The following is an 11,726-nucleotide window of genomic DNA, read 5'->3' as shown; positions in this document are numbered from 1 at the left end:
ATGCCGAAGACATTTTGCTTATTGACCTCCTGAAGGCCATAGAATGATAACATCCGCTTAAATGCCAGGGAAAGCTTCCCCAGAGTCCTCTTGCACTTGGACGGCCCTCCTGCTCACTCCTCTCGTCAAACAAGGGCAATTTTGTGAGAGTTTCGATGGGAACTCAGGAGGCCTCCACATTACAGTCCTGATTGGACTCCTTCTGACTTCTTTTTGTTTCCTAATCCTAAAAAATCTTTACTGGGCCCTCCTTTTTCTTCAGTCAGTAATATCAAATAGACTGCATTAACGTGGTTTAATTCCCGGGACCCTCAGTTCTTTAGGGATGGACTCCCGGCTGGTATTCTCTCTTACAAAGGTGTCTTAAACTCGATGGAGCGTATGCTGGCAGGTAGAGTCTATATTATTCATTTTTATCTTTTACTTTCATTTTCCACAAACTGCTTGAAGTTCAGTACTCATTTTTTAAGAATTTGCTATAGGGCATGTGTGCTCACCAGAGAGACAGAGAGAGAGAGACAGAGAGAGAGAGCGCGAGAGGGAGAACACCCTCGAGAGGGATGGTTATACCTTAGTCCCTTCTTCATTCTCTTTGAATTTGGGGTACACAAGTACCCGGCATGTTCTTCCAAGCCACCAGGTCCAGGACTTGAACCATACAGTGGACTATGTGACATTCAGCTGTCTTAATCACCACACCACTAGCTAGTCCCATATCATTCTTAAAATGAAAAAAATTATAGGAACAGAGAATGGATTCCTGGTTGCTAGGAACTAGGGGAGCAGGAGGGCAGGGCGGAGACCGGAGTGCTGGGTAGCGTGGTGTCGGTGGTGCGCTCTGTATTGGTGGAGACCCTCATTGACTGTACCAGGGCCACTTTCCTGGCCGTGACCTTGTACTCCGGTTCTACGGGGGGTTTGTTTAACCATTGAGAGAAACCGGGTGAAAGCTCCACGAGCTCTCTCCATAGTGCAACTGAAATCTGCATGTACGGGTATCTCAAAGGTAGTTAAAGCAAAAAGATGGCCAGTCCCTGAGCTTCAGGTCACTGTGTCGTCTCTGCATGGGGGCGTGAACCAGCTCTCAGACCGCAGGTTGCAGCTGGAGTGGTGGAGGAGCTGTGAGGTCGCAGCCTGTGAACTCCGTCTTACACGGCATCCCGTTGGCCTTGTTTCCCTCCAGCATTCTGTGGAGCTGGCACAGTCGGGCCCCAATCCCTGGCCTTTTTGGCACCCAGTTTTCCGCTCCTGACCTGCGTTTCCGTGGCTGCCTGCATCCCTCCGCCCGGCGCTCAGACATGCTTGCACGCTGGTCCCCTCACACCAGGGCCCTTCAGTCCCACCCGGCTCCCCTGAGGTGCCCCAGGCTGCATGTGCACATCTTGTCTCTCACTCCCAGCCTGTTCACGGCAGCAGGCACCTGCTCTGCGCACAGGGCCAGGTGCCGGGGGTGATAGACCCCTGCTCCATGCACAGAGCTGGGCTCTTGGACCCCAGGCATCAGTCAGGTCCAACACTGCTGTCCTCTAGTGTGGTCATGCTCGAGGTGGGATGCGACTGGGAAGCCTGGGCCTATGTAAAGTTGAGTGGGGTCCTCGGAGCGTCAAACAATGGGTTCTGAAAGAGTTCAGAGGACTCCCCGCACCTACCTGACCACCGTAGATAGTGGCATTCTCGTCTGTCCACCTGAGGGCACGTTCGGGAAGGGTTCTGAGTGTGACTAGCAGAGGCGCTGGAGAAGGTGCTGTTTCAGCTGAACCATGAAGGAGGCCTACAGAAGGGGTGTGGGGCCGGAGGTGCCAGCGCACAGTCCAGAGATCCAGGGCACGTTCAGGATGCGGGTGGGCCACGGTGGAGGTCAGGGTGAAAAGACCTGCGACTGCTACCTGCGTAGTTACCTGGCCGACGTGGGGTGATTTGGTGTGCGAGGACTCTATAAATACACTCCAGTCGCACCTTTTCAAACCAGCAGGTGCTGCACCGTGGCTCTGCCTGGAGCTGTATCTACCCTCCCGAGGATCCTTTCGTGCTTTCCAATTTATTGCTGCTGTTGTTATTTTGGTTCCAAAGCAGTACGAGTAGATCATTCCACGGATCGTCTGTAATCCTGAACCGTTGCTGACGTCGGCCAGACGGCATGCGGGTGTGTGCAGGGGGCAGTGTCTCTCATGGCCTCTCTACTCTCTGCAGGGCTGGCGAAACGCGTCGGTGCCCGCCTGCTCCTGGCCTCCACGTCGGAGGTGTACGGAGGTGAGTGGAGGCTCCCGTGGGACAGGGGCCGCTTGCACTGACCCATCGACGGTCTGCATCTTGTCTGGGGTGAAGGAGTCAGAGCTGAGCCCAGGACTGTGGCCTCTGTAACAGGCCCATCCTCACGTGACAGTACAGAGGCATCCCCTCGTAGCCCGTTGTCACGTCTCCTTTCAGGAGGACAACCTCTAGAGGACACTGTCACATCACCGGGCTAGCAAGGACCTGCCTTTGATGTTTATATGAAAGTGTTCCTGCTTCTACTCCGGAAGTACCCCTCAAGCCATATTCTCTAGGGCTTGTTGGCCCGCCTAGTCACGCATGTATTGGTCGGCGTGAGTGACACGTGTTGCATGTCCGGGCTGTGGAGAGCTCGCAGGTCAGTGCTTAGCGCTCACTGGAAAAAGCAGCAGGCGCTGGTCACCTCACCTGCTCCATAACGAGTTCTGCAAGGGCTGGAAGGAGTAGAGAGTGCCAGAAAACAGCCTGTCTTGGGACCAGCAGTTAGCGTAATGGCTATGTCGCTGGACTCTCACGTAGTCAACTGTGGTTCGCATCCCGGACCCAGTGGCCTAAAACTCACACCAGGTGCGTGTGCATGCGTGCCCAAGATCCCGAGCGGAGAATGGAGGAGAAAGGATTGTGGCATGGCCATCCCCCCCTGGGGGGGGATTTCTCGCTTTCTGTCTCTCTGTCTCTCTCTGTCTGGCTGGCGAGCGCACGCACCCTATAGCAAAAACTTCTCCAAAAAAAAAAGAAAACAGCTTGTCTTACCAACCTGAGCAGCGTCCTCTTTCCCCTGCCCACCCTTGGTCCACAGGTGAGGTTAGGAGTGGGTATGGATCCTGTATTTTCAATTCACGTTGCTTTCTCTTCAGCCCCACAGCCATGCAGGGCTTTGGAGAACCCCTTAGCCAGTGCAGTGGGAGCCAGACCCTGACGTGATGCAAATTCTCGAGTCACACGATTGCTCTAAAAGAGGAGAGGAGCGGTGAGGAAGTGAAGGGGTAACCAGAAGAGACACTTCTTTTTAAATGTAAGGAAAAATGTAAGAGGCATAGCTGCAGAGAAACCCTACTAATACAGTCATCCTCTGCAGTCCCTGTGAGCAGGCTGTGCCTCGTCTGCTCTTGGACGTCCTGGGCGCCTTCCCCTGTGCTGTCTGTCCAGAAGGGCACCACGACACAGCCACCTCCTCCTGCAGCCCCTCTTCCCCGCACTCACCTGCATTATCTGCCTGTTGTACAGGAGCTTCGTTCTTCAGGGTCTTCAGTAGTTTCAGTGTGTAACTCACGGGATTCACCAGTGTAACTCACGGGATTCACCAGTTGTTCTATATCGATTTTGTTTTTAATTTGCCAGAGGACAGGTGCACTCAGGACAAGGAGACAGAGAACGGGGTGGTAGGGACAGAGTGAGAAAGCGTCACTTGTCCATGGGGCACGGTCACACTGTGACCCCTTCTCTTCCATTTCTCCCTCCTCTCGAGATTTGGGGGTACGCGTCTAGCACACGCCCAGCACACGCCCAGCACGTCTGTCAGGCCACCAGGCCTGAGACTCCAGTCGTGCAGTTGGCTCTGCAGTACCCAGCTGCCGTGGAGCCAGCTGGACACCGGGTGGCCTGCCTGACAGGCAGTGGCTGAAGGGACCCGAGGATTTACGGGGCGTTTGCTCATGTGTTAGGGTCTCACAGAATGCTGAGAAGTGGAGCCAACTGGAAATCACTTTGACTCTAGACCTTTAGGTGTGTGATAACAAAGTGAATTTTCTTGGTGTATGTGTGTGGTTTTTCCCCCTAAGTGGTTTTTGTGAGAGAGCTTTCTTAGAAGCTTGGCATCCCTGCTTTCATGCCTTCCAATTTTGCAGTTTCATCCATTTTCTGTGTTGTAAAGATATACAGTGATTGAAGCTAAAAAAATAAACAAACAAAGTGGGAGGAAAACAGCAGCAGCAGCTTAGCATCCCGAGCATTCAGTTCCGGCTCCCTGGTGGTGCCCGCCAAGGGCTGGTACGTGTGCCCAGACTTCTTTCCAGCCTTTGCCAAACTGACGACTCTCTTTGTGGAGGGTCCAGCGTGCCCGGCTCTTATCAGAAAGGCGGGTACAGGGCGTCTGTATAGTTCTGTGAGTTTCAGTCCTTGGCTTTTTTCTCACTGGGAGTATGTTTGGATTAAAAAAGGAATTTGTTACTTGGTTTCTTTAAGTGGTTTTCTGGCTCCATTTTAAAGTGACTGACTCACACTGGAAGACAGGAGCCAGGCATTACCGTCTGTGCGAGAGGGGCTAGAGGGACGGGCCCTAGCGGGTGGGCGCACGGTCCTCTGCCTGCCCTGCTCCCGGCTGCCCCGTGTGCAGGTGCGTCTCAGCACACCCTGCTGTCGACACGTGGGCAAGCCCTGGAGTTCCACGGGGACGCCGTGCCTTCACATTCTTGTCAATAAATACCTGCTTCCCTCTAAGCGTAGATGTGGAGAGCACAAGATGAAACGCTGTCTTCCCATGAATCACGTTTCATTGTATTTTGTCTTAATGTTGAGCGCAATTTATGGAAGAGGAGGGAGACTTCGCATTGGGAGACTTTGATCTTTTATTCATTTTCCTGTAAAACACCCATTCGTCAGTAACAGAGGTGAAGCCGGCGTCCCACTGGGACTCAGCGAGTGGACTATAACCTATGGGCTTCTCTCTGCTAGTCACTCCATTTGAAAATGCTTTCTCACATTCCCTCTCTCTCTCGCTGTCTCTTTCTGGTGAACATATGTGCCCTATAGAAAATTTTTGAAAAGAATAATCATAGTCTTTAATAAAGTTAAATAAATAATTAAAAAGTGTTTTTTTTTTAAATTTACCTAGCTGTTCTAGAGCTTCCTTTTGCATCATAAATATGTCTTTTTCTAGGCAGATGAGCTAGAAGGTAGGGAGCGTGAAAACACAGTCTCGTTCTCCCCCTCCATAGATCCTGAAGTCCACCCGCAAAGTGAGGATTACTGGGGCCACGTGAATCCCATCGGTCCCCGGGCCTGCTACGATGAAGGCAAGCGCGTTGCGGAGACCATGTGCTACGCCTACATGAAGCAGGTATGTAACTGCGTCCGGGCTGGAGTCGAGCCGAGCCGGGCCACGCGGCACCCTTGCACGCAACTCTGGGTGCCAGAGGGCCGAGTGCCGTGGTGACTGCCCAGGGCAGCTGCTGGGACGCCCCATCCCTCTCCACTGTAAATCAGTGGTTTTACCAACAGCAATTTTTCATCTCTCTCCTTATTTTAAACATGATTTATAGGAGGACCAGCAGGTGGCATGGAGGTTAAGGTGCTAGACTCCCACATGGCTGACCCGATTCAAGTCCCAGAACCAGTGGCTTGAAAATCACACCTGTCATGTGCATGTGTGCCCCAGATCCTGAGATGGAGGAGAAGAGACTGTGGGTGGCCATCCCCCCCGGGGTGATTTCTCACTTTCCCTCCAGCAAGCACATGCACCATGTGAGAAGCCCTGAAAAATAATCGTAGTTCCTAGAGATGAGCTCTCAGGTTTGGAAGGCTGCGGCATGGCTATAAACAGCAAGCTCCTCTTTCCTTCCGTGAACGGGCACGTCGAATCACTGCCGTGCGCAAGCTGTTCCTATCTGCCCGGTTTGCGTCCGCGGCGGGTCCCAGGCAGGTCCTCTGCTTTGTTCCCTGACCCTGATGAGCCGTTGTACATTTCTGCCTTCTCCCACACGAGCGGGGTAACCTTCCAGAAAAATAGAGTCTATGAGGACATTTTGCGTAAGTCACCGAACAGATGAAAAGTGCAATATTTAGGGTTTTATCATATTAGCTGTTTTCTAATATTTGACATTTTATAATTTAATCAAAATTAAAATGGCATACTTTCAGAAATCACAGAATTCAGTAGTTAGATGAGTGAATTCGGATTATAAAACTGGCCTCAACGTTAACGTCCCCCCATCCACGTCCTTTTGTGTTCGGAGTCCTCTGAGGTGGGCTTGCATGGGAAGGCGGCCGGGCAGGGGGACTCTGCCCTCGACCTTCTCGTTTCTATTGAAGGGTGAGTAGTGGGGCTTGGGTGATGGTTTGTAAGGGTGCGTATTACCCCGCGTGTGTGCTCACGGGGGTTATGGAAGTCGGTAACAGTGCGAGCATGTATTGAGCAGTGACTGATGCCAGGCACCACCTCGCCGTGTTTCACTCACACGGGAACGCCGGATCCCCACACGTCGTGGGCGGCAGGGCTCAGGAAGGGAGCCCCAGGGACTGGACGCCGGCCTCACAGCTCCTTATGGACAGGCCTCAGGGTGGTAGTGGGTCTTACTGCCCTGGGTGCAGCAATACATCTAGTTCTTCACCTGTGTGGACGAGGGGAGGGAACGCCCGCTCACAGTGTGTGAACGAGAGGAGGGAGCCCCCGCTCACCCACCCTGTGCGGACGAGGGGAGGGAGCCCCACTCACCCACCCTTTGTAGACGAGGGGAGGGGGCCCCACTCACCATGTGCAGACCAGGGGAGGGAGCCCCCGCTCACCCACCCTGTGCGGACGAGGGGAGGGAGCCCCACTCACCCACCCTTTGTAGACGAGGGGAGGGGGCCCCACTCACCATGTGCAGACCAGGGGAGGGAGCCCTCGCTCACCCACCCTGTGCGGGGCGAGGGGAGGGAGGCCCATTCACCCACCCTGTGTAGACAAGGGGAGGGAGCCCCATTCACCCACCCTGTGTAGACAAGGGGAGGGAGCCCCACTCACCATGTGCAGACCAGGGGAGGGAGCCCCCACTCACCCACCCTGTGTGGACGAGGGGAAGGAGCCACCGCTTACCCTGTGAGGAAGTTCTCCCCCCCCCTCCCCGGGTACCGGGTGGCTGTGCTTCGCTGACAAGCACCAGGTCAGAGAATGCGGGAAGGACACCTAGATCGCCTTCCACCATCATGTGAAGTCTGAGAGTTGCCCCGTGGAAGACAGGCTTGGTGTTTTCCAGGGTGGAGGCCATGGGTCGTGGGTCTCAGATGACAGGTAGCACTGGGGGGGCTAGTTTACCCTCCTCGGGGCTGTCTCTAGCCAGCTGAGGGCTGCCGTCTGTCCCTCTGGGAATGACACCAGGGAAGGCCCCTCTGGGGGCACACGGGGCTGTGAGTGGATGTGACGTCCTTCCCCACGGCCCTCCCCGTCCCACTGTGCGGCCGTGAGGGAGTGGCTGCGCCTCAGGCCCTGGGGTGTCAGAATCCGTCTGGGGCCAGTGGTGGAGAGGCGAGCTTGAACCCACGCTGGCTCTCCAGGGCATGCTGCTTTCCCCTTCTGGCCGTCGTGGCTGGCCTGTAGGTTCGGAAGATTCGGAAGGTGGCTGCACCAGAGGAGACCACGCAGCTCCGAGTCCAGGGCAGGGCCCCTTCGCAGCTAGCACAGCCCGGGACGATGCCCAGAGCAGGAAGTGAGCGGTGGGTCAGCAGGGGCAGGGCCCTGAGTCGTGAGCTGTCAGCCCGTCTGAACGGGCCACCTTCCGAGGTCATGTTAGGAGGACATTTATGACTTCAGCCATTAGGATTTGTGCTATCCGGAGAGGAAAACAAAACAGAAGGGTGAACCAGGTGGAATGGTATGCCTTTGCCCCCCGGCCCTTTTTTTAAGTTTATCTCTTCCATGAGAGAAAAAGGGGGTGAGGTAGAGGGAGACAGGAAGGGGCACCTTGACAGGGTCTTCACGCTGCGCTCCAGCGCCTGTCCCAGCAGCCGGGATCATGGGCGTGTGCGTGCCACCTGGCGTATGCAGGGAGGCCGTGGGACGGCACCTGGGACCATCCGCATGGCCCGGCGCTGCAGTGTTGTCTTAGCTGCACCTCCACGGTCTGGCCTGGCCTGGTTTTAAGTTAGCATCTTAGTCATTTATTTTATTATTATTATATTTTTTGGAGGAGGTTTTTGCTATAGGATGTGTGCGCTCTCCAGAAAGACAGAGAGAGACAGAGACAGAAACTGAGAAGTCATCACCCAGGGGGATGGCCACACTGCAATCCCTTCTCCATTCTCCTCTCAGAATCTTGGGCATACACGCACACGTGCCCGGCATGAGTTTTAAGTCACCAGGTCTGGGACTCAAACTGTGGTCTCTACATTGGAGTTCAGTGACATAGCCATTATGCCAACTGCTGGTCCCAGCATCTTAATTTAAATTCTCATTTTTTATACGTAATGGTACAACCCCTTAAGGATAAATCGTTGTGTTGTCAAGCCCCTCTGGTATGTTTGTGTCTTTGAATAAACCCTGGTATGTAAGGATTGAAAATCTGAGCAAGACCAACTGGTGAGTAATCTTTTATTAAAAATGTTCCCTTTTCCAAAGGATCCCAAGAAGCGTCTGAGTTCTTTGAATGAATGAAATGTTCCAATGTAGTCAAAATAGAATTTTGTTTCGCAGAAAAGTCCGCCACACACCCCTCCCAGAAGGAGACAGTCTGCTGTTTTCCAGCAGGGAGGAGCCAGAGCTTTCTCAGAGAGCCCGGTATCTCCGGGAGTGTGGCCGTGACGGAGAGGAGCCGACCGCTGCCTCCGTGTGCCTGTGGACGCAGCGGCTCTGCAGGCGGGCCTCTCACGGCTGTGGTCAGAGCTAGTGTGCGTGTGAGCCGGGCCTGCACTGGGGCCCACCCGCTGAGCGGCTGCCGCTCACAGAACCACAGACATCAGGGCAGACAGACAGGGAGCTCCGAGGGCTGCCACTGTGGGACCCGGCAGCCATGGTTCTGCCTCGGCTGCTGGCGCTGTTCTTGAGGGATGCGCGTGTTCTCTTGGGCACAAGGAAGACCAAGGGCAGGCACGGAGAGCCGGCTGCCCACATGGGGGCGCTTCCTCTTATTGATCGCATCCCTCCTGTTCTGGACCAGGTCGGCATGGGGGCGGGGCAGTCCTCTCCTGGCCAGCCCCCCCACCCACGTAGTCCCCACTTCACCTTCTAGCAGCTTCCGTCACTGAGAGCAGTGATCACGCTGGTGTTCAGGGTCTTGGCACAGACCTCTCAAGGAATGGTGACAGTTTAAAGGAGAATTCAGACGGAGGGTTCTTTAGTCCCTGCAGGTAGCATTTCTGTCCTTGGGAGACACTTGGGGAGGGAGGAGTCCCTGTCCCTCACCCTACCTCTCGGGTCACCTCCTGCCAGTGGATCTAGACCTGCCTTTAACTGGCTCATCACAACCTGCACGCCCAGCTGGCTGCTCCGATGGGAAGGAGGTGCCCCGCCCAGCCCACCCTGCCTCCACGCGTGGTGTCGGTCTAGTCCCTGCTGGCAGAGAGCCCCCGGGACCCCAGCGGGGCCTCGCAATCCTAGGGACCTGGTGGGGTCCTTCTGAGACACCCTGTGTGTGGTCACTCTTAGATACGTTAGTCTACCCAGGGGACAGGGACAGAGGGAGGGGCAGATGTCAGGTTTAGAACTGTCACCTGGGAGTGGATAGTGAGGACCGCAGCTTGCTAAGTGGGCTCTGAGTTCTCTTTGCATCCCTGTATTACTGTCCCATTTCCGAGGTTAGGGCCTTCAGCCCAGGCTTAGTACTCCAGTGGCCTCCCAGAGCCTGAGCAGGGGTCGGAGTCGGGCCCACCTCGTGCTCAGGCCCCCTCGGCCTGCCTGTGCGACCTCCGTGCTGCTGGCACGCAGGCCCTCCTGCGTGGGGCTTGATCGTCCTGGTGTCACAGTCCCTGTGCCTCCTGCTGCAGTCACTCACACTTGCAGGGCTGCCCTTGTCCTTCCTGATGTCTGAGTGTCCTGACTCTCAGGTCACCCTGGGGACCAAAGCACAGAGCGCACAGTGGACCCCGCCGTGGCTGGCACTGTCAGCAGGTGGCTGTCTGAACGGTGGCCTCGTGCACACAGGCCCTGCGTCTAGCTGTGGTGGGGACGTGGACACATGGTATGGTGGCCGGCAGGGCTCGAGCTCTCACAGGGGCAACAGAGCGTGGGCCAGGGTCGTGGGTCTTTGCTTATTGGCTTACAGACCTGGGTTCTGCCTTCAGTTGGCCCCTGTGGTCTGGTGGGCACTGCAGGCAACCAGGGGTCAGGAGTCAGTCGCTGGCCTGTCCCCAGGTCTGAGATACAGAACAGTGACCCCTTCCTCCAAGGTGTGCAGGCCCCAACCCTGCTGCCCCACACACAGCTGCGTGGGCCCCTGCTGACCGTCCTCCCACTACCCACTGGGCCTTACCACGGGGACTAGAGGATCCATGTGTCACATTGGTTAATGGACTGTACGGGGTCTTCAAAAAGTTATAGAAAATGCACATTATGAAAACATACTCACGGGTTTCAATTTCCCACCAAAAATAAACTAATCATTTCATTTTCCACCCAACATTTTGAGGTCCCCCACACACGTTGAACAGGGTCCGTCCTTATCATCAAGGCAAACCGCTCCCTGATGCCACCCAGAAAGACGGCCCAGCTCACAACTGTGGGAGACGCCACCTTCAGAGGAGAGCAGGTTTCCTCTCTGTTTGCCTCTTTCTTCCCTGAGTGAGAGAGCAGGTGGCAGCCCGGTGGTGAGAGCTGGGGTGCCCCAGCAGAAGGGCTGTGAATGACGAACGGACAGACAGGAAAGCAGGGTGGGCGGGCCGGGCGTCTCTGACGGCGCTGCAGCCCCAGCCGGTCTGCGTTCTACATGCTTTCTGTACCCGCTGCTGCGGGGCGCCTACACAGGCCCCAGGCCCCCCTGGCTGACGCTCGGCTTTTTCCTCTCTGTGGAGCCAGCAGTAGGTGATGTCTGTTAGAGTTCCGCGTGCCCTGCAGCCATGCGCAGAGACTGACCCACTTTAAGGCCCAGCACCCTACCAGGCCTTGATGCCGTGACGCCCCAGCCGCAGCCTGCCCTGGGTCATGGGCACTCACGTGTCCGGGTGTTTGGGGAGCTCTCCGGACACGGGCCCAGAACACCCTCACGTCGGTCAGCCTCAGTGCCACGTGTACTGCTGCACCACGCCTGACCCCAGAACGAGCCTCAGCTGGAGAGGGCCTCGGGTTTATCTGCATTTAATTCAAGTTCAGGCTTCATGTGTAGCTAATCTCGGTGAAAACGGGACAGGCACGCTGCCTTCCAGGAACCCTGTGGTTGCCCTGCCACTGGCACACCCAGCCAGGAGAGTCACGCTATACTCCTTAGCCTGGATGCAGCCACCCGGAAAGGTCAGAAGAAGCAGGCCTGTGACAGGTTGGCTGGTCAGTGCCGGTCATTGCCGGGGTCCAGCCTCGGCGTGGGTGGGTTATCTCGACGAAGGCGGCGAAGGTGAACAGAAGACAAAGGCCTCGATGTTTTTTTATGCACGTCCTATGCCGGACACCCCTCAAAGATCGCTCTCTGAAGAGTGACAACTGCTAGGAATTATCGTGCGTTTTTATTAAAAATGTGTTACATATAAGTAAATGGGAGAGGGGCTACATGTTTTAATTATTAGCTCATAAAGTCTTTTAACAATAAAGAACATAGATTCTATTCAGGGGTGGA

The 11,726-nt window shown here is 55.4% G+C and overlaps 1 protein-coding gene across 1 annotated transcript in view; it reads left to right on the top strand.

The window, feature by feature from the left end:
• UXS1 (UDP-glucuronate decarboxylase 1) overlaps positions 1 to 11,726 on the top strand; it is a 94,801-nt gene that overhangs the window by 60,320 nt on the left and 22,755 nt on the right. Inside the window, exon 9 of the mRNA XM_027769242.1 lies at positions 5,208 to 5,329. Coding sequence (XP_027625043.1) covers positions 5,208 to 5,329 — 122 coding nt within the window. The remainder of the gene's footprint in view (positions 1 to 5,207; positions 5,330 to 11,726) is intronic.

The sequence above is a fragment of the Tupaia chinensis genome, unplaced genomic scaffold (assembly GCF_000334495.1).
Source record: "Tupaia chinensis unplaced genomic scaffold, TupChi_1.0 Scaffold149090_1, whole genome shotgun sequence".
In the NCBI taxonomy this organism is placed as follows: domain Eukaryota; kingdom Metazoa; phylum Chordata; class Mammalia; order Scandentia; family Tupaiidae; genus Tupaia; species Tupaia belangeri.
This window is presented reverse-complemented; position numbering and strand designations above follow the sequence as displayed.